This window comes from Trypanosoma rangeli (assembly GCF_003719475.1).
Source record: "Trypanosoma rangeli strain AM80 chromosome Unknown Tra_15.4_contig_00094, whole genome shotgun sequence".
Classification (NCBI taxonomy): Eukaryota; Euglenozoa; class Kinetoplastea; order Trypanosomatida; family Trypanosomatidae; genus Trypanosoma; species Trypanosoma rangeli.
Window position 1 is genome coordinate 29,087 of NW_021705838.1, and position 23,629 is coordinate 52,715.

The window sequence follows — 23,629 nt, forward strand, 5'->3', positions numbered from 1 at the left end:
ACACACACACACACACACACACACACACACACACACACACACACACACACAGAAAGAGAGAGAGAAAGAACAAGGGATGAACGCAAAGCCCACCGAGTCCAATCTGCCCACAGTTCCTCTCCCACAGTCAGATAAAAAATAAACGCCCAATGGTGCTTGAAACAAGCGCAACCCCCATGCCCACGGCAGGACAAAGGCAGCGCATCAGCAGCAAAAGCAAAGAAACAAAAACAAAACGTTCACCCACCCACATAAATCCACATTTTTGCACCCCGTTATTCGTCTCCCCATTTTTTTTTTATTCTTCAAATTGACATTTTTTCGGGCCACCGCCTGAGCCACAACATTCCACATCACCAATGTCATGAAGCGGCTCATGCTGGTGACTCTGGTCTGCCTGAGCGCGGTGCTCAGCCGCGCTGGCACGATATTACCCAGCACAGAAACGGTGTCCCCCTTTCACGAACACAGCACAGAAGGCGACCGCGTACCCCCCGCAAGGCCAATGACGCGGTTGAGAGCGCAGTGCATGTGCCTGTCGTTGCAGTTCTGCACGTACACCCAGGCGAAGAGGAACACGCCCATTTTCTATCCTAGTGGAACTCCGCTGTGTCCCCGCAGGTCTCCCTTCCCTTTCCACACAGGCAGACAAAGAACGAGCAAAAGAGGAGGAGAGAGACTGCATTACAGAAAAACAGAGAAACAAGTAAACCCACCAAAACGAAAATTACCACCACCACCACCAATAATTCTAAACAGTGAGTTGTGCGGGAACAACGATTATCAACAACAACACAACACAAACTATTAAAAACAAAGGATTGGAGTAGTACCCTACCCCCCCCCAAAAAAAAAAAAAAAAAAAAAAAACAAACAAACACAACACACACACACAGTTCATAGCAAAAAAGGACGCCATTGCTAATGGCGTTGCTACACGCGTAGATGAGATTAAAACTCTGAGCAGCTGCCATCGTGTGGTCACCGCCTCTTTCCCGTTTGTTCTCTCCTGACTTCTACCTCCGTACAGGTTCTTCCTCACTCGCGTTCTCTCTCTTTTTTTCTTCCCCACCCTGATCCTTTTCCCCACACTGCTTCTAGCGAGCGTATCAGAAGAGCAGGGTGGGTGGAGCGAGAGCAGGAGAGCGAACACGCGCAAAAACAAAACAAAACAAACAAAAAAGAAATCAAACTCGTCCACAACAAAAATAAAAATATGTTATTGTTCTGGTATTATTAAAGAAAAATAAAGAAGCTACATATAAATATATCCATAATTAGCCTCTCGTAGAACTTTGACAATCAACGAGAAGTAAATACAACCTCCACCCCAGTTGCGTGCCCCTCAGTTTGACTTTTTTGTGGGGCCGTTGACGGTGCCGGCCACCGGCTTCGGCCGTGGAAGGACGTGCGCCTTCACGAACATCTCCGAGAAGAGGTAGAGGTAGCTGGCGTACATCAGCAGTTGGATACGCATGTTCGACCAAGACATGCCGCATCCACGGCCCTCATAACTCGCTCGCATCGCGTACAGGGTAACAAAGCAGCCCATGACCATCTGCGAGATTTGCATCAGGGTGATGTAAGGCGCCAGCGGACGTACAAGGCTCTTGTAGCCCATCACTGCAATGGCGAAGTAGAGGTACATGATTGAGTGCACACTGTAGTTCATAGCCGCCACCCAAATGTACCCAGAGCTTCCAACGCAGTACGTGTGCCACGAGAAGAGCAGCACCGTGACGTGGTGATACCAGTGCAGGAACGGAAGAGGCTGCTTTCCTTGAAGCACCAAAAAGACGGTGTCCATCAACTCAGGAATCTTCGAAAGGGCAAAAATACCCATCCAGAAACCCACACTTGTCGTGTAGAATTCCTCCTCATTGAAAGTGCAGGTGGCTTCGTAGAAGCCCTTGTTCACAATGTTGCGGACCAAAGTAGGCGTGACAGTGCTGGTGCCAAAGATTGAGAATATAGAGAGGCCCAAGTTCCACAGCACCATGGCACGACGCACCGCCGAAAAGCCCAAGCTATCCTCGCTTCGCTTTTCGGGCGCCGCTGCGGTTGCCTCACCGCGTCCCTTGAGTCTCGCAAAGAGTTTTGGCCCCGTGAACACCAACGTGAGGTAGCAACCGCAAATGTAGCCCACCACATCCACGTTCTCAACCATCCACCTGCGAACTGTGTGGCCATCCCAGGCTTGCATGAACTCCATCGTGGCCTGTGGGGTGAGTTATACGCTGCAAGTATGTATGTATGTATGTATGTACGTATGTGTGTGTGTGTGTGTGTGTGTTGTTAGTGTTGCCAATACGCTTTTTGTAGGGAAATGCAGCTGATGTTTCAGCCAACTTGAGCGAAGGTTGGAGGGGCATAACGCAGAGGGAGGGAGGCACATAGCGCCCGCCAGGCATCGCATGTTGATGGACATCGCACGTGCCATAACATCGTCACGCTTATCGTTAAAACCAACAACAAAAACGCAAAACAAAGACATAATTCCGCACAGCCTCGTTTCTCTCTCTCTTTCTCTTGCTTCTCTCACACGTGGTTTTACTCCTTCACATTTCACCCCTCTTCCCTCCCAACAAACAAACAAACAAAAAGGAATACTGACAATATATATAAAACAACAACAAAAAACGGGGTAACACCGCTTTCCTTAATGAGTGTATTACAAGATACCCTGTTTCCGCCACCGCACTCAGCCATGGACACACGCACACACGATACGACTATACCCTCTGCATGCAAACCCATCCCCCTAACCGCCCATGGACGTGCCATGTGTACATCGCGAACGAGAGCCCAGTTAGAAGCGGGTGACGGTGCACCAGTGACAGACAAAACGTGTTATGCACCAAGTTGGGTACAACTCCACGCATACCTCTGTTTTTCCTTTTTTCTTTTCATTTTCTCTCATTCTCACTCTCTCGGTGCATTTGTAGGAACACATATATATTATGTATGTATATATATATTATTGCACTACCACCACCGTTCCTCCGTGCTGACGGCGGGTGCGCCGACGATGCCGTGTGTGCGTTCCCGGCCATTTGGGGGGGGGGGGGGGGGGCTTGGAGTTTTCCTCTCCTGCCCTCTTCTCCCACTACATCCCGCCCCGCCCCCCGCGGCGGCCGCAACGCGCACCTAAGGAGAGATGGGTGGTCGTAGAACGTGCCAATCGACTCCCTCCCGCTCCTTCCGCAACCCCGTGTTCAACACGCCACACACACACACACACACAGACAGAAAATACAAAAATCAACAACAAAAACAAACAAAACAAAAAACAAAAAAAGAAACAAAAAATGTTTGCGCCCGCTTTTTCCCTCTCATCCCTCATGAGGCACACGCAAGCAAACGACATATCCATCCTCCCCGTCACTTATGTGAATGTGACCAACGTTATTCATTCTTACCTGCGACGGCACAATTGGGCGCCGGCTTCTTTGGCCGCAGGTATGCGCCGACGAACATGACGGAAAAAAGGTAGAGGTAGCTGAGGTACATGAGCACACCCATTCGTGCGTTGGACTTGGAAACGTGGCAGCGCGGCGTCGCTCCCACCGGGGTTGTGTACACCGTGTACGCCGAGTACACCGTCACCATGGTCCCCACCACCATCTGCGCAATCTGCAGCATTGTGATGAAGGGCGCAAACTTCCGCATCGTCTTCTTGAAGCCGCAGGCGCACATTGCAAAGTAGAAGTACATGATGGTGTGCACTGTCAGGTTCATCGCGGCAAAGATGAGCATGGTGCTGGTGCGGTCGCAGTACGTGTGCCACGAGAAGATCATCACCGTGACGTGGTGGTACCAGTGCAGGAAGGGTGGGAACTTGCCCTGTAACAGCAGCAGCGCGGTGTCGACCAACTCAGGGACTTTCGACAGCACAAACATGCCAGTCCAGAACCCCACGGGAGTCTCGTACAGTATCGCATCATTCTGGTCACACATCGTTCTCACCATCCCTCGACTGTAGATCCGCAGCAGCAGCGCCGGGACCACGACAATCATGCCAAAGAAGGAGAACGTTGAGAGCAGGATGTTCCACACGATGATGATGTAGCGAAGCGCCTCAGAGTTGCTCACCCGGCCCTTCTCCCCGTTCAACTGCTTCGCCAGGGCAGGCCCCTTCCACACCATCGCCAGATAGCCAAGACTTAGGTAGCCAAGCACATCCACGTTGTCTAACATCCACTTTTTAATGGCATAGCCGTCGTATCCCTCCACGTACGGAAACATCTTCGTCGCCGCTCCCAAAGTGGATGTGAGAAGTACCTACAAATATATGTATGCAGTTGCACGGCAGTCTCTTCCTGTTTCTCTCTCCTTCCCTTTTGGTGCACTCCACAACGTACACGCAACCCTGCAGAGAAAAACAACAATAACACAACACAGACGCACGGAATGAGTCGCTAGAAACCTTCAAACACCAACAAACTTCCGTCTCACTCTCTTTCTGAACACACCGAGACCAATACAACCCCCAACAAGAGATATAGATAGAGAGAAGGAAGAAGTGAGAGGACAGGCATGAGCGCGCACACAATCACATATACACACATATGCGCCCAGGCAGGGATGCAGGCGTGTGTGTGTGTGTGTGTGTGTGTGTGTGTGGAAACAGACAGGTAAAAGCAAAAAAAAAAAAAACAACAGAAGAAAGGGTTTGGGTGGAGAGGAGGTGAAAGGAAAAACAGAAAGACGATATGGGAGAGGTCGCGTTGACGTGCAACACGCCTCCCCCCCCACTTCCAGCGGCACGGCCATACCCTGACACTTAAAGAAAAAAGACATATACAACGGGAAGAAAAAAAAAGGAACAATCAGCAATCTGTGCAGGACGCAAGTGGGCCTTCCTAAACCACAACCACTACTTCCCACAGAAGTCATCACATCTCCCCTATTTTATTTCCCACGCACGGCACACACACACACAAAAGAAGAAGAAGAAAAAACAAAACGCGGGTGACATGCCGGCGAGAGAAAGAAAGAAAGAAAGAAAGAAAGAGAAAAAAATAAAATAAAATAAAGAGAGAACATCAAGGGAGCGGGCGGAGCCACCACCTTTTTCCGCCAGTACCCGGAGCCCCAACACATACAGGGGCGAGTAGAAAAAAGTGACAACCTCTAACACAACACCGCACTATGCCCCACATCAAAGAGGTAGGGGTGACGCAAAGTGAAACAGAGGACACTTCTAACATCAGCATAGCACCAGCACAGGTTAGAGTAATGATATAAATGATGCATTACCACATCCCCTCCGCCGAATCCTCCTCCTCCTCCAATAACTATAATAAAAAAAAGGTTTGCTCATTGCCCTGACTTTTTTCCTTCTTCTTATACGATCTGTATCTTTTTTCCCTTTTCATTTTTTCTTCATAATTGTTAACACATCCACCAACTCGCCCACACTCTGTTCAGGTTTAACTTAAAAAAAAAAAAAAAAANAAAAAAAAAAAGGACAGGAAATGGAAGGCGGGGGCGGGTTTATGTCTGCTCCTCCTACCACCCTCACGCAATGTGATGACGCCACATGGGGACAGGCAGACGCGTAGACAGCCTTAAAAGCAAAACGCAGCCGTAAGGGAAAAGAAGAAGAACGTGTTGGGCCACACCTGCTCGTGTGTGTTGTACGCCCGCAGGCAGGGTGTGAGGGCGCCACGAGTGACGACAGCAGCAGCAGTAAATCCACTGAGGCACACGTGTTAAAGCGACGTAGCAGAAGAAGGCCATCGGGACATCGTCACTGCCCTTTTTCCCCCGACCTTTCTTTGCAGAGTCGCTGCTCTCCACACCCCGCCGGTTCCGAGTGCATCGACTGCCTACCAATACGGATGCTGCACAAACAGGTACATGCGTTGTCTTGCACACATGAAAGACACACCTGACACATTGGCTCGGACTACGGCAGCCACGTCATGCCCCCTTCCTCTCTCCCCCTGTCTTCTTCATCCGCCTCGTCACTGTTGTGGGCTCACACCACAGCCACTGAACACGTCGTGTGGTAGTATACCCCTAGCAATAAACCATCGATACACATGAACCCGCACATTATCCGCCGTACAACGCCCCGCCTCGCTTCATACCCACACTCACACACACACACACACACACAGACGCACATAATCACACACACACACACACGCATGAGGGAAACCAAAAAGTGGGTTTGTTAACCATGAATATAGATATAGAATCCACGAAGAACACAAAAAAAAACCCACACCCTGCCATTCCCATTGCTTTTTGTTTTATTTTATTTTTTTTTGTTTTTTCTTAAAAACATGCATTAATGTCAAACCATTCCTTCCTTGTTAGTTGTATTTTTTCTCTCCATTCGACATCTTCAACGCTGGATTCGCCTTGGGCTTGATATAGCTTCTGTGGTACAGCTGTAAAAAGAGGATAAAATAGCTGATGTACATCACAAGGCCAAGGCGAATGCTTGTGCGGTTCACCTCGCAGCCGTACCCGCTCAGGTACGAGTGGTAGGCCGTGTATCCCACAATGAGCGTCCCCACCACCATTTGGAGGAGCTGCATCATCGTGATGAATGGGGCAATGGGGCGAATCATCTTACGCAGTCCACATGCACAGATAAAGTAGTAGAAATACATGATGGCGTGCACGCAGTAGTTCATCGTTGCAAACCACAGCCCGCTGGAAATGGTGTACGCGTACGCGTGCCAGCAGAAAAGCATCACTGTGGCATGGTGGTACCAGTGCAGAAAGATCACAGATTTCTTTTGAAAGACGAGGAAGACGGTGTCAAGCATTTCAGGAATTTTGGAAAGAATAAAGGCGCTTACCCAAATGCCCACAGTCCCATCAAAAAAAATTTTGTCATTCCAAGCACAAGCGGAGTTATACAAACCTCCTTGTAATTCAGGCACGGTGGTGTTAGGGCCCAGCTTGAGGCCAGCCGTCATCCCACTGATACGCGAGGAGATGACCAGCTCCAGCAGTCGCGGTACGCAGTGGTACGCCCCGCAGATGGAGAAGACTGTAAGCAGCAGGTTCCACACTATGTTCAGAAAGCGCAGGTTCAGTGGCCGGCGGTGCGCCATAACATGCTGTGGCACATACAGCACAAGGGCGAGGTAGAACACCACTGCGAGGACGGGCACATCCGTGTGCCCCTGCATCCAATCCCGCACATATTCGCCACGGAAGTCTTCTGTGCGCCAAGTGCTCATCTGCATGAATACGTCTGCCATCTTCCACCACAAATACACACTGAAACGGACGCAGTTCTCCGTAATGTCAAGGCTGTTTAAATGAATATACCCCCCTCTTGACTGGGGAACGCGTCAAGCAACAAGTTCCTTTTTCCCCCTTTACCACTGTATTATATGGAATGCAAAAAAGAGGCAATACAACGCAACCGAATTATAAATGTGGATACTTTTATTCCGCTTTGTGCTCCAATCTCCCTCCCCCTTATTTTCCCACAACTATTTAGTTTTACTTCTTGTTGTTGTTGCGTAATTTTTTGTTTGTTCCGCCGTGCTGAGAGTAACACAAAAAGAGAAAAAACAAAACGAAAAACAACAACAACAACAACAACGCAGTAACAACAAGGCGCACAGCTGCACACACAAAAAAAGAAAGGCATCAATACAAGGTGACAATGTCACGGCATGTACGCACCGTGAAAGGCACGCAAAAGAAAAAACAAGAAGTTGAGTAGAGAGACAATAGTACGAGACGTGACCAGTGAGTGCCCACTGAATAGCCTGCGCATGTCAGCGGATGGTGACCGGCAATACTCGTGCCACGCGGTGTGCGGGTGGCCTAGCAAACATGCTGCTACTCAGCAAAGCCACATATGCTCAGGGCTGCCGGGCCCACAAAGTGCCGCAACCGGATACACGCCGTGAACCCCACGCCAGGTTTTTCTGTGACGCTATGAAAAACTCCAACGTTCAGTGGAGTCCAGCAACGCAGAAGATGACAGGAGTGACTTTCCCCCCTGCCACGTCCTCGCTGATGGGCACTACACACGCTGTATCGCGCAAGCCGTGCCTGGAAGGCAGCGCAAAGCGACAGTCACACGCGGCCACAACACAAAGACAAGATACAACCGGGCGGTGCACACAGAGCAAAAGCGGGTCAGACACCCCAAGAAAGCTCCGCACAACACCCCCAAACATTTCACAGTACACAAACACAAACACACACACACACACAACCTAACCACGCAGAAGCGCGCCCCCACGCTATCAGATTTCCCCAAGACATCCCCCTTCCCCCTTCTTCCCCACCCCACGTGTACCTCTTCGTCTTCAGTTTCAATTGAATATAGACACGTACCGTAATAAGGGCCGTAAAAGCCACGGAGCCCCCGACCTGCTCACACACATACGCTGTGCACCTCTCCCTTTCCCGTCCTTTTTCCCCCCCTTTTGACTTTGCACATTCGTTGCGTCATCCTTGACAGAATGCGAAGGAAAAAGTGAAACATCACTCGATTTATGCTCTAACCCCCTCCCCCACCAAAAAAAAAAAAAAAAACAAAACACGAATCAAAACGGGGAAGTATGCACTCGTTTCCTTCTCCCACTCCCTTTCTCTCTTTTGCCTTGCTGCCCACACACCTTCTCAAGAGCATGGCTGACGTTAAGCATCGGTGCACTCAATCAGAAAAATATGAGGAGTGAAACCGTAAAACAACAACAATAACAACAAGGGAGTTTGGGGGGGAGGGGGCATAAGAAGAAGTAAGAGGCTAACACGAAATGAAGGAAGCCCCCCCCCCCCAAACTCCCTTGTTGTTATTCACGCTCTAACAAAAAAGGAAAAGTAAATAATCCAACACCTGGTTCTTCCTCCCACAGACTGTTCCCCACTGGCAGCTGCGCTTGGCTCACCACTACTAGTTTTTTCCATTGCGCATTTTTTCCGATGCGTGGGCGGCGACACCAGTCGACTTGCCCTTCTTCAGGTACAGCCTTCCAAATAGCATGGCGAAAAGGACAAAGTAACTGGCATACATCACAAGGCCAAGACGAATGCTTGTGCGGTTCACCTCGCAGCCGTACCCGCTCAGGTACGAGTGGTAGGCCGTGTATCCCACAATGAGCGTCCCCACCACCATTTGGAGGAGCTGCATCATCGTGATGAATGGGGCAATGGGGCGAATCATCTTACGCAGTCCACATGCACAGATAAAGTAGTAGAAATACATGATGGCGTGCACGCAGTAGTTCATCGTTGCAAACCACAGCCCGCTGGAAATCAGCGCGCTTCCAGCGTGCCAGCAGAAAATGGTGACTGTAAGGTGGTGGTACCAGTGCAGAAAGATCACAGGTTTCTTTTGAAAGACGAGGAAGACGGTGTCAAGCATTTCAGGAATTTTGGAAAGAATAAAGTAGAAGACCCAGAATGCTAATTCCCCGTCAAAGGTGACGTTTTTGTCGAAAAAGCAGGTGGTCTTGTAGAACCCGCGATCCAGGTAGAGGTAGATCATGTTATTAACACACGATACAGTGCCGCATACGGAAAAGAGACAGAGTGCAAGGTTCCAGATAATGAGGGGCACCCGCAGGTTAAAAGGCTCACGGTTTTTCATTACGTGCGTGGGGACGCAAAACACGAGAACAACATATAACACGCAGGCGTAGATGAGAACATCCACAGAGTCATCAAAGACCACAGTCGCAACCTCCCCCTTAAAATTGCGAGGTAAATTTCGAAGTTGCTGAATCTTACTTACTGCAAAGTCCATATTTGTATTATTTTTAATTATAATAACAATAATTATTTACTCCCTTCTTTCGTTCGTTCGTTCCTTCTTTATTATTGATGTCTGACTGCTGCCTTACGTGGTTATCTGCTTCGTTTTTTTTTTTTTTAAGTGTATTAAATGTATCACCCACAGAGGAAGGATATAAATAGAAAGAAAGGGAGAGAGACAGAGAAAGAGATGATGAGATAAACGTGTCGCTCCCCGCGCTTCCTGCCTTGAGGCCTGCTTCTTCCCTTCTTCACCAATTTCCTCTTCGTTTTTGATTGTCCCTTCTTGAACGCCTACCCCTCCGTTTTCCCCTCGCGCTTCGTTTTGTGAGTCCCCAAGAGAAATGGTGCGCTTGGACGAAGGCCCTCTTCCTTTTTGTTTTTGTTTTTGCAACACGAGATAAAGAGACAAGAAGAAAACAAAAGCAAAGGAGTTTCACCCACCGCGCCCATCCGCCCCACGCTGGTGCAGTTTATTTACAACAAACAAACAAAAAAAAAAACAAGCAAACAGATGGGCTCATCTAGGCGTTTTTGTTTTAAAGAACAAACCGGGCTCCCGCCTGGAACGGAGGCAGTGGGAGGCGCCGCGGAGACCCCGCCACCCGCCACCGCTCACCCTCCCATCCAACAAGCAAGGCAACCCCAATGTACGCAAACCACACCAGCGTCTCACTCTGTTATCCTCACACCCGCTCGCACACTCCCCTCACACTCCGCTTTCCACAAGTCTCTTAACAACATCAATAAGATATCCTTTTTCGTTCTTGCATTGCTTCCTATTCTTTTACTGCGTCTTTTCACCTCTGCCGTTGCGGCAGAGGTGCCAACCTCGCCGGCTACAAGGCAGAAGCAACGCACGCCGCGAAGGTGCGTGGAACTAACACCGAAAGCGAGCAGCCCCCGCCCTCTCTCTCTCTCTCTCCCCTTCCTGCTCATTCTTCGCCGTTGTCACAACACAGCACAACACAACAGGAGAGGGTCCTTCTCTTTTCCTGTTACACGTCTCTTAAGTCAAATAGGAGAATATATATGAATATATATACACGCATATTTGTCGCCTTCTCCTTTAGCTTCCAGGTTTAGTTTGGCTCGCTTGCCACCTGCCACACGCTGCTTTTATGCTTTACTCACTCGGTTGTCTAATGTTGCCCGCACGTCCCCCCCCTTGTCGCTGAAACACACACATCTGCCGCAGTGCAGAAAGAAACAAAACAAAGCAAAATAAGAATAATAATAACAATAATACAAAGCCAACTCACAAAGGTGCTGTGCCCTACATGTATCGTTGACGTCGTCGTCGTCGTCGTGGTTGTGGCCGTCGGTCCGAACTGCCCTCCGTCCGCGAGGAGGAGCCGTCAAGGCCCGAGTGGGAAGATGATGCCGATGGCGAGGTGGAGCGTGGTGGTGGCGGTGGCTGCAGCCCCGTCTCCTCGTTGCGTGGACGACTGCGCTTTCGCGGGCACAGGGCTCTGTCGATGGTGCCGCTGCCTTGCACAGCAGCAGAGGCGAGCGGGCTGCGTCCGTCCTGGTCCGTATCCTCGCTGCCCTCTCCAGCCTCGGAGCGTGAGCGGCGCTGACGACGTTGATGACGGTGCGGCTGCGAGGCCTCCACTAAGGGCGACGAGGAAAGCGGCTTTGCGGCAGAAGGCGGACCATGGTGCAGCGGCGGTTTTGGCTTCAGCGAAGGGGTAGTGCCATTTAGAGAGGGTGATGTGTTGTGCCTCGACATTGGTTTCTCACGCGGCGTCGACGGCTGCTGCGGAGTGTGACTCGGCCGCGGCGACGCCGGCTCCCTTCTCACGCCCGCCACGGCATCAACGGGACGGGCTGTCACACTCGCTTCCCCACTGCCCATCCCTGTTGCTGCTTCAGTGTGAACGACGGCGTTGGACCCCTCACACTTTTGCCGCTGCGCCACATACACTGCGATAAATTCAAGCAGGCGGTAGAGCCGCCTTCGACACTCCTCAGCACTGAACAGATTAAAAGAGGAGCAACCCCGACTCGTGGACGCTGCTGCGGTGCCGTGGCACACGCCATCGCCCGCATCCCCGCGGAATCGTTGGGACTGTTGCGGCTGCTGAATTACACGGCGCTGCTGTCGTTCACGGTGTGGCGTCGGACGCACACGGCAGCCTGGAACCACACGGCCGCCGCCGCCCCGCTGGGGTCGAGTGAGCCCCAACAAGACCTCCTGGTAAGTCGGAACTGACCGCATCTCTCGACTGCGCGATGATATTTGCTTCGAAGTCCCATTTTGTTGTTGTTGCTGCTGCTGTTCCACCACCGCTGTGGAGGCAGGGGGGAGCAGGAAACTCTCCGGGGCCGCATTGCTGATATTAGCGTGCGAGAGCGGCGGGTCCCTGGGCCGAAGTCTGCCGCCTGCATGGACCGCCTCCAACTCCCACTCCTCCTCTTCGCTCAGCAAAACATCTACCCATGTCGTGGTGGCCCCAGCGGATGAGGGCTGGGAAAGCCGCTGCTCAATGCCCTCTAGCAGAGCCACAAGAGAGGCGTACATGGCGATCACGCGGTTCTCCGAAATCCCAAACACAAGTGACGGCTTCGGGAGCGAAAGGAGATTTAGCTGCAACTCCCGCCGAAGTCCCACGGCATACGCGACGTTGTTGGCGTACGGCAAAGATGTGAAGAGGACCTCCGTCTCGCCCCACCCCAGCAGCGTGGTGTTGCTCGCAATCGGGTGGGACGCCATCGCGGTCGCCTCCCGCACCGAAGCCAACGCATCAAGACGTGAGGCAAGCATCGGAACCCGCATGCGCCGCCGCACCCGACCGCAACGGTCCAAATGACGCACCGTCACCTGCCAGCTCTCCGCACTGAGCGACTGACGCACGCAGTCAATGACACACTTCGCACTCTCCGTCTCGATGTGGGCTATGATGGGGCCGTTGAACTCCACGTGAAGCGACTCCACTTGCTGCTCCTTCGCACCAATGACGCAGAGGGTGATTTTTCCCGTTGCCGCGTCGAAGGTCACCGTCTTCCGCGCCGAGCGGACACCGGTGTAGACGGCAAAGCGCTCCGTCAAAAAACTAAGAAAATACACTCCTTTAAACGGCTGCTTCTCGGAATCGTCCGTGACACGTATGGAGTAGTTAAACTGATACTGCCGCGACGCCTGATGCTTGCGTAGAATGCGCTGCACCACACGTGCCACAGGCAGCTCCTTCTCACGCGTTGTGGCGGCGCGTATGTGTTGCAGAGCCGCCAAAAGCGGGAGTCGATCCTCAGAATGCAGTGCGAAGTAGGCGCTCGTCCAGACAGAAGTGACGGGCGAGAGTCGCCGGAAGAGCGGCATAACTGTATAGTTCCCTGACTGTGCCGCCTGCCGCAGGGTGTCAAAGAAACGTGTGGGCCCGTGGTACAGTCCACTGCTCACCGCCATATCTGCCAACTCCAGTGCCGACATGGAAAAGGCACGCGCAAACACGTAAAGCAGAGCATTTGCGCACGGCGACAATAAGACCACCTGCATACTCCCAGCGAACGGGGAGACATCGGTGGTGATCGGTGACACCCACCACGCCGTGTCCTCGGTGGCGGCCACTGCGCGCGTTGCATGCGGCTTGTCGGACGCCCCTCCATTCACCAGCGACGGCTGGGCACTGTGACAATGCTGCGGGGCGTGGCTATTATTATTATTATTATCATTACTATTATCCTGCTTGGAACGGCTCCGGGTTTGGTAGGCCTGGCGCTGTGGGTACAAGCCGTGGCGATCCAGCCATGCCCCGATGCGTTCGCAGTGTTCAACGGAACTACACGGCTCGGTATCAAACGCACGTGCAAGCTCCAACGCGACAATCATCGCTGTGTGCTCCGGTGAAAGGCCGCTCGACACCGCCGTAGAGTGAAGCGGGGTGGCACACGACCGTTTGTCTCGCAGCGCCATCATGTACTCGGCTCTGCTTTCCACACGCTGCGGGTGCCACAGCACACTTGGCACCGCAAAGGCCGCCGCTACAGTCATGACATTCTGCAAGTACTGCACAGCCACCTGCGAGGATTCAAAAAAGTCAGACAGTGAGACCCCGATGAGCGCACCGAGCAGCTCCACGTCGACCCACTGCAACTCACCCCGCTGCTCTTCCCCAGCCAACTCCAAAAGCGTCGTGGCGGCAGGGCCACCCTGGGGCTGGTTTGCCACGTTGCCGCGGCCTGCTAAACGAAACAGCGGAAACGGTGCAGGAAAACGATGAAGCACGAGGCTCAGGTACAACGCCCCGCCCTGCAACACGGCGGCACCGGTACTCGGTAGCCCCGGCACAACAAATAGCAACGCCAAGTCGTATGCGGCACGCAGTACAGCGGCGAGGTTTTCTCCGGTGGGGAGCACCACTTCCCTCCCGCGCTCCATCAACTGCATGCGGGAAAGCCATTCGTAAAAAAACATGTAAGATGCAACAGGGCCTCCGCCACCGGCACCACCGCCCGTGGCCATGGCACCGTCCTCGCCGGCCACATCACCCCCGTCACTATCGCCATCCTCGTCCCCGTCCTCGTTTTCCAACGCCGGGATATCTTCCACGATGTCCTTCACGAAACTCGTTCCCGCCCCACTTCCGCAGTGCCAGCACTTCATCTCACTGTCTGCGGAAGGCACCCACGCGTCTCGCATTCCACACTCGGTGCAACACGGCGGGCGGTACGACCACCACACAAGATAGAGCATTTTGTCGTAGAGACGCCAGGCGTGCCGTGTCGAGGGGTCCTCGAAGACGTCACAAAACGCTCCACAAGCAAACGGGTGCCCAGACACGCCAGCATGCGCGTTGGAGACGGCGCTATTATCGCCACTCAGCACCCCAAGTGAGGAACCTAGCGGGGAGGAGCAGGAGGAACGCAGCACCGACTCCAACAGCCTCCCCAAGTCGAGCAACTGACTGCGCTTCAGCGGGGTGAGATGGACCGCCATCTTCCCACCCACTAGTTAACAGGGAACACTTCAAGCCAACAAAAGCACGCAGGCGCACGCATACCACCAAGAAGGGAATGAAGGAATAATAGGCAACAAACATGCGAAGTACACATACATTACAACGCACCCTGCATTGAGCAGCAACAGCGGCAGCAGCTTCCCCCCTCCTCTCACCGTGGCTGACCCACACAGCTCAAGGCAACAGCAGAAAGAAATATACGTGGCCCCAACAACTCTGCCATTACGTATCTCTCTCCTTCTTTCTTTCACCTTCGTCTGTTCTCTGTTCCAAAGGAGGACTTTGTTCACACAAACCTCGCGCATCAATGCATTCTCTTTCTCTGTGGGCATGAGTCGCATGTGAGTGCGAGAGGTGCAAGCAGGAAATTAAGGCGATGAGGAGAAAACAACAAAGCGTGGAAAGTGAAATAAAACAACACCACCCACCAACAAAAAAAGAAAATAGTAATAATCATAATGAAAAGTAACTATGCGGACCCACATGATTAATGCACACGTCTGTAACTAACAACGTACCAAGAAAGAAAGAGAAAAGAGTTGTCCAAAAAACATTTTTTTTTTATTTTGAAACAGGCGCACATTGCACGCCTGCATTCACACACACACACACACACATAAAGCTCCTTCCGCCGCACTCACAGCTTTCGAGATTACACGCAGCAACCTGCCGCGGACGTGTTTGCCTTGCCGCGTGCATTTTGTTCCGCACTAAAGCCGCACAAATCCATCTACCAACCATTCCACGCGCTGCAGATGAAAGCGGCGTGGACCACAATACGCCGTCTTGGCTTCGTCCCGATAAGACTGGCACCACCGCCGGATCTGAGCGCAATCGACTTGTTACTGCTGCGGCAAGCCGCTTCGCCTGCTGCACGGCATTCATCGACACCTCAAATTGCATGAAGGCGTGGGTGACGCTGTCGCCGTTGCGGGCAGGGGCGGTGAAGTGGCGCATGCCCAGACGGTGGGCGACGTCCTCCGCCGCTTCCGTGGACACGACGCGCAGGTGGTTGAGGCCCGTCTCGTTCACCAGAACAACGCACACGCAGTCCTCGTACGCATGCCGCCGCACGTGCGCAGACTACATGGGAAGCCGCAGGAGCGTCTCCTGCTGCGTCACATCACACACAAACACAACCCACACGGCACCGCGGAAGAAAACAGCGCTGATCGCGGCGCACTGCTTCTGTTCGGGGGCGTCCTACAGTTGGACGATGACGCGCTCACTCTCGCCCACGCAAGCCGCCGGCACCTACAACTCGCGCAAGATAAACTCCACCCCAACGGTTGACGGGGCGTGAATGTCAAGGCCGTTGTGAGTGAAACGCAAGACGACGTTGCTCGTGCCAGCCCCGCAGTCACCAACAATGGCCACGTTGTAGGCCGGAATAAAAAACATGCAGGAAGGGAACCGCATACGTTTTGGAGGCGGCCGCCGGAGGTGCAGGGTCACACTCCCCGCCGGCGTCGCGGACGCTATCGCCGTTGCAGCTGTCGTCATCGATGTTCGAGGGCCGCCTCTTCTCGAGGCCGTCGTGGGGCACAGCGCCCAACGCCATTGGGAGTATCCTGGCGGCTGAATGTATTTCCCCCCGCCCCCCGTTTTTTTGTTTTTGTTTATTTCTTCTTCCTCCTCATGTGTTTTGCCCCTGCTCGCTGCTACTGCGGTGGCAGAGTACAAGAGAAAGAGAGGGCAATAAGGAAAGAGAGAAAAACAAAGTAAAAATAAAAAGAAAGAAGAATATAAAACGTGTTGGAGAGAAGGCAGAGATGAAAATCAGCATATATATATATATACCACGCACAACGAAAAGCCGAAAGAAGTGCAGTTGGTAAGAAGTGACAAATCCCATTCTGCACCGAGAGACCCTTTCATTCATTCTCCTCTATTCCATCCCTCTCGCCTCCTCTCCTTCGCTTCCCTCGCTGCACCACCCACGTCGTGTGCGTGTGTCTGCGGCGGCTACTGCATGAGGTCCAGGAACGCACTGGCCTTCTCCACAGCCTCCGTATCCCGCTTCCTAAAGACGTCCAGGCCGTCATCCGTGGTGTACACGGGGTTCGTGTGCGTCTCAGGCGCAAAGTCGTCCCGCAGCACACCACTGTATTTGTCCAGCTCCCCCGCCACCTGCGGCGCGTACTGAATCTCGCGGATGCGCAGGATTGTGGCGGCGTGCGGCGCATCCACCCACCGTGTGTGTCGACGGCCGGGGGTGGCGAAGAGCGACACGATGTTGCGCATCCGCTTCTGCTCCTCCACCTCCGCCGTCACCCGGACGTCGGCGAGCAGCGGCCGCCCGACCGCTGTGAACCGCGGGCCGCCGACCATCAACACCTTCTTAAGTGCAATGCAGCTCCCAATCTCCGCCCGCAGCCGCTGCACCGCGATCACGTCGCCCACAGACACCTTGTACTGCAGATTGCCGCAGTACACGACGGCAAACTTCGGGCCGTCAAGGAGCGGTTGAAGTGTCTTGGCCAAAAGCGGGTTTGCGCAGTGCACGTGGCTCATCGCCTGTGTTTACTAAAATGACGTCTCCTTCCACGCCGCTCTCCCCGCTCCGGCTCTTGCGACTGCCACGACCGTCAAACACGCACGCACTCGCGACAAAACTTGTGACCTCTTCGCCCCTTCGACGGCGAGACACCCACCCACACACCACCGCTACAAGCAAACAAAAACAAAAAAAAACAGCAGCAGCCATGAATCGTCAGACACAACGCACGACAGCAAAGCAAAAGTAGGATTGGCGGGCCGCCAAGGCGGAAGAAAAGTCACCAGCGGGGGCATGAATATACAATCCCTTTCCCACACCGTTAACCAACAACACAACTAGCAGCAGCAACCACTTCACTAACTCCTCCTTTCGCTTTGTGTGTTCCCCCCCCCCTTCTCATCCCTGTCAACGCAACAAGGTGCTTTCAATGGCTGACAGCGACTGCAGGTACCAATTCAGCGGTCGCGGCCCCATGGAATCCTCCACATGCCCCGCCGAGTTCAACTGCAGCAGATCCTCAAGTGACACGGCGGAAGGCCTTTTTGCACCGGACTGCGAACCTGCGGCGACACCCCACAGTGGGTGCATGTCGCCCCCGCCAGTGTCACTCAGACGATTGGGCAAGGTATAGAAGGCGTTCACTAAAGGAGCCGCGTTGGTGGTTCCCATGTCTGCGGCCGGTAACACCCCATACTCGTGCGAGACGAGCGGCGGGGACGGCGGCGGCGCCATGCCAAGCTCTCGCTGGGCCATAAGAAGTGCGTTCAGCTGCGCCACCGCCTCCTCCAGTGTTTCACACCTGACTTTGTTTTGACGCAGAGCCTCCTCCAGCTCCGCAATGCGGCGGCGCTTTTGTTGTAGCTCATGAAACAGCCCACATGGGTCATGCGGCTCCGCCTCCCGCAACCAAGGCGCCTCACCCGACGTCCACTCGCACCGTGGTCGTGAAATATTGAAACGTAAGCTATACTCCCACGTCTCAAGGAGGAGCTCGCACCGCCGCGCCATTGCCTGTTCCCATGTGTTGCAGGACACCACGTAGGCCATGGCCAGTTGGTCCAGGCGTCGAAGCAGCTGTGCAACGCGCTTCTCTGCAGTTGACTGAGCGATGCGATGTCCATCCAGCTGCTTTGTCACCCGTTCTACCTCCTCCACTCTTTGTTGAGCAGCGTCTGCTTGCACGTGGAGAACCTCCCCTAGGTATTGTGCTTCAGCCTTCGACTGCCTCAGCTGTTCTTTGAGGGCATCGTTTTTTTCACGGAAGGCTGTGACCATGTCACCCCACTGCCATAGCAGGACTGCGCATCGAGGCACCACGGCTTCCTCCCACATATTGAGTAATGCCACGTAAGCCTCCTCCATGCAATGAAGACGACGCCACACGTCTTCTTTCTGCACCGCAAGCTCATCTCGATCCAGCCGTAGAAGGCCTTCTCGTTCCGTCGCAGCTGCAAGGGCTTCCCGCAGGTGGGCCGCTTCCTCTGCCGTGCGCGCCAATCCCTCAGCCGCACGAAGCGTGGCGGTGGTATCAGCCTGCTTTTGCAGCTCCTCCTTGCGAGCCTGCTCTCGCGCGCGTTCAAGTTCCCTCTGCAAGACTGCGGTGTGTCGCTCCGCCACGTTGCTAGCACGCTCGCGTGCAGTGGATTCTACCCGTACCATGAGACCGCGGAGCCGCCGTTTTCCACAGGCGAGAGCCTCCTCTGGGGTCGTCACGCGGATTGGCGTCGTGTCACGCTCCCCACTAATATGTTTTCCATCCTCCCCCGTTTTGTCACTATCATCGACATCGACATCATCCAACACTGCGAGCGTGTGCACACCGGCGTTCGCGAGGAGCGCATTGTTCGCTTCAGCCTCAGCTACGTCCATCATTTCCGCCCATGAGTGTGCCCAATGCTGCACTTCCTGCTGATGCGCCTTGCACGCCTTCTCTGCCATATACGTCTCCCCCGCAGCTGCGCGGAGTCGACTCAGGAGTGCCTCTCGTTCGGCACCCCACCGCTCCTCCTCCGCCTTGTGTTTGCTCTGCGCCTCCATGAGTGCGGCGTCCCGTTCCTCCAATTGCCTATTCACCGCCTCATACTGCTTCTCTAGTCGAGTGAGGGCTTCTGCGGCCTCCTGCCGCTGACGCTGCAGGTCGGCGATGGCCTCCACGGCGGAGGTCACACCGCGGTCCGGTGTGGGGAGCAGGGATACTACTGCCGTCGACCATCCGGAAACCGGCGTGTAATGATGCCAAGCTTTTTCCTCACCACCGTCCCGCTGCGGCTTCTGAGGCAAAGGCATCTGATCCGTAGGGCCAACATCCGTGTTTGGCAGCGCATAGTGAATTCCACTGAGGCCAGGCGACGGTGATGACTTTGCTGAGGTGTTCACCACCGCCAGTTGGCTGCTTTCCCCCAGATACAGCTCCTGGTGCGAGGTCTCAGGCATTCCGGCTGCAAACCTCCTTGGCGTACGCTCGAAGATCTCCGCAGAGACTGCTTCACTCGCTACGTCACTCACAGACCGGCCTAAGCGTCGCACAGGCGTCGTATTGCGCGCAGTCCGCGGCGAGGCAGAGAGGAGGAACTGACGGGAATCGTCAAGGCCGACATCACCACCATCGGCGCTCATTTGATGAAGGGTCTCGTGGGCCTCTTCGTAGAGATAGAGCAACACGTTGTGGCTAGCCCTCAGCTGCTGGTGTGCGTCGCGAAGCAATCTTTTTAGGAGTTCCACTTGCTCGCACGACGAGGAGGAGGTAGATAAGGGTACCGCCACTGCTACTGCTGCTGAAGCGTCGTTATTAACTCTGTCATCCTCAGCACTCAAGGGCATCGTCAGTTCCCGGCTTTTTATGGCCGCATTTACACTGGCAGCATCCTTTGGTGGTGTCGTCACGAGGGCATCCATATCCATCATTGCCTCGCGTTGACGTGGACCCTCTGGTGGGAAATCAGACACAGGAGCGGCATCACTCATGACAACCCCGTGCTTTAGCTGGAACCGTGTCTGACGTGTGAAATGGCCGTGCGTCTCCTCGTACCCAACGCATGTTTGCACCAACTTCCGCAAACACATGCAGCACGCGTGGAGTTGCGTACGGAGGACACTGCTGTGCCGCTTTGCCTCCTGCAGCACCCCACGTTGATGCTCCAGTTGAGCCTTAGCCTGCTCCAATCGCTGCTGAAGCTGCAGGTAGTTATCTTCCGCAACCAGTAGTGCTTCACGCGTCTCCGATGCACGGCGTTCCTGCGCATGAACCACAGACTCACGCTCTCGCGCAGCCCCCAATAGGGCAGGAAGCAATGTCTGCTCCAAGTACTCCGACAGCACAACAGCCTTTGCGTTGGGCGCCGCGGCTGCAATAATGGGGCTCTCCACCATGCGACACGGGAGACTGTGTCGATGACCGCACCCACCCCCTGTTGCTGCCGCTACAGCCGCATGGTTTGTGTCGGTGCCGTCCTGCACCCCATAGTGGGAAATGAGCGGTGCCGTGAGAAAGTGGTGGATCCACTGCGTGGCTTCCGTAATGACATCAACAAGGGAGACAGCCCCTGACCCATCCTCGCTACAAGCTGAACCCAGCATGGAGACTATCCTCACAGGCGACTGCTGCAGCGCCTGCGTGGCGGCATGGGCTGCGAACGCACACAGGCGTTCCTTTAGGGATTCTGACGCCAACTTACACGCCCGATTCAACGCGTCGCGGGCAATGTGGTAGCGGCAACCGCAGTACGCGTCCTGAAGTGCGGCATGTCGTGGAGTGAGCCGCCCATCAAACACGCAAGGCACAACATCCGTATCAAAGGCCAACAACGCCACTTGATGGGCCATGTGCAGCACGTCTTCCAGAGCTAAGTCTCGCGGAAAAACGGTCACTGTGCCGATGGCATCCCCGCGAAGTGACAAGGGTGGAAGTGGCTCCATGGCGTACATGGCCAGTAGCACACCTTCTGCGGTGGCCACAAACATATCCACAGCCGCAGTGATGGCATTGCCCATCCTTTTTTGCAAGGAAAAAACTGCGGCCACGCCCTGCGCCCCCTTAGTGAGAAGCCATGTGTGCGTTAACAGCATGGACCACTGAAGCGGATCCCGACAACACGTTACCGCCCGCAACTCCTGCGTCAGCATCAGCTGCGCCAACACAGCGTGAATGTCACTAACGCAATGCGCCTTTCCAGAGCACAGGTTCATACTCATTGCTGGGGCCTCTCCTCCCACAAGACTATAAAAAAAGGAGGGAGGCATCACTGGCCGAGCGCCACATCCAACACCAAAGTGCCTAAAGCCTGGGGCTGCAACAGCCGCACAGTACACACCATTCATTGAGGACGCGACACGGGCAATGATGGAGGCGGATGCAGCAGCGTACACAAAATCAACGACTGACAAGAGCGTTTGCCACACGGCAGATATCTGCAACTCCTCCGAATCCAGCCTGTCCATTTCCACCTCTATTAACATCACGCTAAACGAGCTTTCGCCCGGTTCTTCCGTGTGTTCCTCGGTTCCCAAATCACCCCTCACTAAGCCATCGCCAACTTCGCCGGAAAGAGCCGTTAGACCCGTTGTGACAAACGGGCGCACGGAGAGAGCATGCCGCGTTGACCCGCCAGACGGTTCACGGCAGACAAGACCCACCAGAAAGGGCTCCGTGCCGCCATGACCAAAATCCTGGACTGAACGCCCCTCTGCCGACCCCGTCATGACATCAAACATACGCCTCGTATCCAACCTCTCACTCTCTTCGCTTGCGTTTCTACGCTTTTGAATCTCTCTCAATCCAGTCGACTTCGCGACAGGCGTTTTGGGTGTGTATGCACGTTCCTCACGGCGCTGCTGCAATAATCGACACAGTCCATGCACCCTGCTATGCAGTCGTCGTGTATCCAGCGTGCTCTCCTCCGCTACACGACCCAGTTCATTGGTGTCCCGGCCTCCGTTGCCGCTACACGCCCTCCAGAAAGACCCACGCACCACACTCTCCACAGCGGCATCATCCAGCGAGAAGGACTCCTCCCTGCCCAAGCGACCAGGGAAGCTGCACGCATCCTCACAACCACCGGCAACCGTAGTGGCGGAAGGGGGATACAAAGTCGTTGCGGTACCCAAATTGGAGGACGAGACCCCCTCTATCCATGGGTGGAGAGCAGCTAGGGAGCGCAATTTTTCCTCTTCATTCCATGGAGAGAGACAGTGCACCGACGCTTGCTCCTTAGTCCTTGCTCTGCCGCCCGCCCGAGAACTTACTCGCACGACGGAGGAAAGAAGAGATTCCAAAAAAATCAACGACGGCAGTGCTCCGTGTGCGCCGTCTACCGAGGCTTCCAGGCAAAGATCACCGTTTTGGAAGATAGAGAACGGGCTCGTCATCGATGCCCCCCCCCCCTCCCTTCTTTTTTTTTTGTCTTGTTGTTGTTTCTCGTTACCCCGTCGCTATATTACGTTCACACGTCCTCCCTCCTCCTCAATGTCGTTAAGCGATCTATGTTTATTTGTCTGCAGTATATGTCTATGTGCGTACGCACGCCAAAAACAAAACAAAACACGGAACACTATGTACGCTGTTTATTCAAGAGCTCGCCTTATTATCACGTGTCAATATGACAGATAGAGCGGAGGTAGAAAGAGCAGACAACACACGGAGAGATGAATAAAAAGAATAGTGACCACTGCAACACCAATCTCCACAATACAAGACGATATATGGAGTCTTCCTCCCTCCCCCAGCTGACTATTCTCATTTCATAGAGCTTAATTATTAATAAAGCGCACCAAAATTAAAAGGAACTTGGTACTTGCTTCCTCTTTCATACGGGACGTTAGACGATTGTGCTTTGTACGAGTCTCCTTCTCTTCCCTCCCACGACACTCATACTATTAGATATACAACTTCAGCATTCTATCAAACCCATCCCTAGAAATTGTTTTTTTTACAGCGGAGTTCAAGGCAGCCTCGGATCAAAACTACGAAAAAAAGATAGACAGCCTGAACGCTGACCACATACCAACGATTTTAGCTTGGCGGAGGAGCACTGCTTCTGTTTGGTGGCCTGTATACATTACCTGATGGCCTGTCCGTGGGGGGCTTATATGCGCCGGCTGAAGGCCTGTCCGTGGGTGGTTTGTATGCGCCAGCGGATGGCCTGTCCGTGGGAGGCTTATATGCGCCAGCCGAAGGCCTGTCCGTGGGGGGCTTATATGCGCCAGCTGAAGGCCTGTCCGTGGGTGGCTTGTATGCGCCAACTGAAGGTTTCTCCGTGGGCGACGTCGGTGCCCCTTCCTCAGTTTTATTACCAGATGGCGCAGCCGAAGCAGCAGACGGCGTATTCATGGGTGGTTTGTATGCGCCAGCTGAAGGTTTCTCCGTGGGCGATGTCGGTGCCCCTTCCTCAGTTTTATTACCAGATGGCGCAGCCGAAGCAGCAGACGG

At 53.9% G+C, this 23,629-nt stretch overlaps 9 protein-coding genes across 9 annotated transcripts in view, besides 31 other annotated features; all 9 read right to left on the reverse strand.

The window, feature by feature from the left end:
- Positions 1 to 51: a microsatellite.
- A 795-nt stretch (positions 52 to 846) lies between these two features.
- Positions 847 to 895: a microsatellite.
- Positions 896 to 1,157: 262 nt separating this feature from the next.
- Positions 1,158 to 1,192: a microsatellite.
- Positions 1,193 to 1,345: 153 nt separating this feature from the next.
- Positions 1,346 to 2,212, reverse strand: TraAM80_03578 (fatty acid elongase; the record flags this gene model as incomplete). Its single annotated transcript, XM_029380541.1, has 1 exon — positions 1,346 to 2,212. The coding sequence occupies one exon, from the start codon at positions 2,210 to 2,212 to the stop codon at positions 1,346 to 1,348; it is 867 nt and encodes a 288-aa protein (XP_029239625.1).
- A 31-nt stretch (positions 2,213 to 2,243) lies between these two features.
- Positions 2,244 to 2,273: a microsatellite.
- Positions 2,274 to 2,302: a microsatellite.
- Positions 2,303 to 2,461: 159 nt separating this feature from the next.
- Positions 2,462 to 2,496: a sequence feature (A-rich).
- Positions 2,497 to 2,513: 17 nt separating this feature from the next.
- Positions 2,514 to 2,540: a microsatellite.
- Positions 2,541 to 2,583: 43 nt separating this feature from the next.
- Positions 2,584 to 2,641: a microsatellite.
- Positions 2,642 to 2,951: 310 nt separating this feature from the next.
- Positions 2,952 to 2,981: a microsatellite.
- A 74-nt stretch (positions 2,982 to 3,055) lies between these two features.
- Positions 3,056 to 3,073: a microsatellite.
- Positions 3,074 to 3,229: 156 nt separating this feature from the next.
- Positions 3,230 to 3,308: a sequence feature (A-rich).
- A 97-nt stretch (positions 3,309 to 3,405) lies between these two features.
- Positions 3,406 to 4,245, reverse strand: TraAM80_03579 (fatty acid elongase; the record flags this gene model as incomplete). Its single annotated transcript, XM_029380542.1, has 1 exon — positions 3,406 to 4,245. One exon carries the CDS (start codon positions 4,243 to 4,245, stop codon positions 3,406 to 3,408), a length of 840 nt encoding a protein of 279 aa, XP_029239626.1.
- A 347-nt stretch (positions 4,246 to 4,592) lies between these two features.
- Positions 4,593 to 4,623: a microsatellite.
- A 13-nt stretch (positions 4,624 to 4,636) lies between these two features.
- Positions 4,637 to 4,668: a sequence feature (A-rich).
- Positions 4,669 to 4,987: 319 nt separating this feature from the next.
- Positions 4,988 to 5,014: a microsatellite.
- A 249-nt stretch (positions 5,015 to 5,263) lies between these two features.
- Positions 5,264 to 5,292: a microsatellite.
- Positions 5,293 to 5,331: 39 nt separating this feature from the next.
- Positions 5,332 to 5,386: a microsatellite.
- Positions 5,387 to 5,439: 53 nt separating this feature from the next.
- Positions 5,440 to 5,468: a microsatellite.
- Positions 5,469 to 6,096: 628 nt separating this feature from the next.
- Positions 6,097 to 6,153: a microsatellite.
- A 99-nt stretch (positions 6,154 to 6,252) lies between these two features.
- Positions 6,253 to 6,287: a microsatellite.
- Positions 6,288 to 6,323: 36 nt separating this feature from the next.
- Positions 6,324 to 7,226, reverse strand: TraAM80_03580 (fatty acid elongase; the record flags this gene model as incomplete). The annotated part of the gene is made up of 1 exon (XM_029380543.1): positions 6,324 to 7,226. The coding sequence occupies one exon, from the start codon at positions 7,224 to 7,226 to the stop codon at positions 6,324 to 6,326; it is 903 nt and encodes a 300-aa protein (XP_029239627.1).
- Positions 7,227 to 7,526: 300 nt separating this feature from the next.
- Positions 7,527 to 7,589: a microsatellite.
- Positions 7,590 to 8,144: 555 nt separating this feature from the next.
- Positions 8,145 to 8,199: a microsatellite.
- Positions 8,200 to 8,506: 307 nt separating this feature from the next.
- Positions 8,507 to 8,528: a microsatellite.
- Positions 8,529 to 8,541: a sequence feature (A-rich).
- A 136-nt stretch (positions 8,542 to 8,677) lies between these two features.
- Positions 8,678 to 8,697: a microsatellite.
- A 187-nt stretch (positions 8,698 to 8,884) lies between these two features.
- Positions 8,885 to 9,736, reverse strand: TraAM80_03581 (fatty acid elongase; the record flags this gene model as incomplete). Its single annotated transcript, XM_029380544.1, has 1 exon — positions 8,885 to 9,736. The coding sequence occupies one exon, from the start codon at positions 9,734 to 9,736 to the stop codon at positions 8,885 to 8,887; it is 852 nt and encodes a 283-aa protein (XP_029239628.1).
- A 44-nt stretch (positions 9,737 to 9,780) lies between these two features.
- Positions 9,781 to 9,806: a microsatellite.
- A 94-nt stretch (positions 9,807 to 9,900) lies between these two features.
- Positions 9,901 to 9,935: a sequence feature (A-rich).
- Positions 9,936 to 10,225: 290 nt separating this feature from the next.
- Positions 10,226 to 10,257: a microsatellite.
- Positions 10,258 to 10,652: 395 nt separating this feature from the next.
- Positions 10,653 to 10,669: a microsatellite.
- Positions 10,670 to 10,952: 283 nt separating this feature from the next.
- Positions 10,953 to 10,992: a microsatellite.
- Positions 10,993 to 11,020: 28 nt separating this feature from the next.
- TraAM80_03582 (uncharacterized protein) lies at positions 11,021 to 14,683 on the reverse strand (the record flags this gene model as incomplete). Its single annotated transcript, XM_029380545.1, has 1 exon — positions 11,021 to 14,683. One exon carries the CDS (start codon positions 14,681 to 14,683, stop codon positions 11,021 to 11,023), a length of 3,663 nt encoding a protein of 1,220 aa, XP_029239629.1.
- Positions 14,684 to 14,934: 251 nt separating this feature from the next.
- Positions 14,935 to 14,975: a microsatellite.
- Positions 14,976 to 15,266: 291 nt separating this feature from the next.
- On the reverse strand, positions 15,267 to 15,662 carry TraAM80_03583 (guanin nucleotide-binding protein; the record flags this gene model as incomplete). Its single annotated transcript, XM_029380546.1, has 1 exon — positions 15,267 to 15,662. The coding sequence occupies one exon, from the start codon at positions 15,660 to 15,662 to the stop codon at positions 15,267 to 15,269; it is 396 nt and encodes a 131-aa protein (XP_029239630.1).
- Positions 15,663 to 16,409: 747 nt separating this feature from the next.
- Positions 16,410 to 16,456: a sequence feature (A-rich).
- Positions 16,457 to 16,670: 214 nt separating this feature from the next.
- TraAM80_03584 (large subunit ribosomal protein L21) lies at positions 16,671 to 17,219 on the reverse strand (the record flags this gene model as incomplete). The annotated part of the gene is made up of 1 exon (XM_029380547.1): positions 16,671 to 17,219. One exon carries the CDS (start codon positions 17,217 to 17,219, stop codon positions 16,671 to 16,673), a length of 549 nt encoding a protein of 182 aa, XP_029239631.1.
- Positions 17,220 to 17,610: 391 nt separating this feature from the next.
- On the reverse strand, positions 17,611 to 22,569 carry TraAM80_03585 (uncharacterized protein; the record flags this gene model as incomplete). The annotated part of the gene is made up of 1 exon (XM_029380548.1): positions 17,611 to 22,569. One exon carries the CDS (start codon positions 22,567 to 22,569, stop codon positions 17,611 to 17,613), a length of 4,959 nt encoding a protein of 1,652 aa, XP_029239632.1.
- Positions 22,570 to 23,597: 1,028 nt separating this feature from the next.
- The window catches only part of TraAM80_03586 (translation initiation factor IF-2), a gene marked incomplete at both ends in the record, with an annotated part of 984 nt that continues 952 nt past the window's right edge, over positions 23,598 to 23,629 (reverse strand). The window contains one exon of the mRNA XM_029380549.1: positions 23,598 to 23,629. This exon is cut by the window's right edge and continues 952 nt beyond it. Within this exon, the coding sequence (XP_029239633.1) occupies positions 23,598 to 23,629 (32 nt within the window).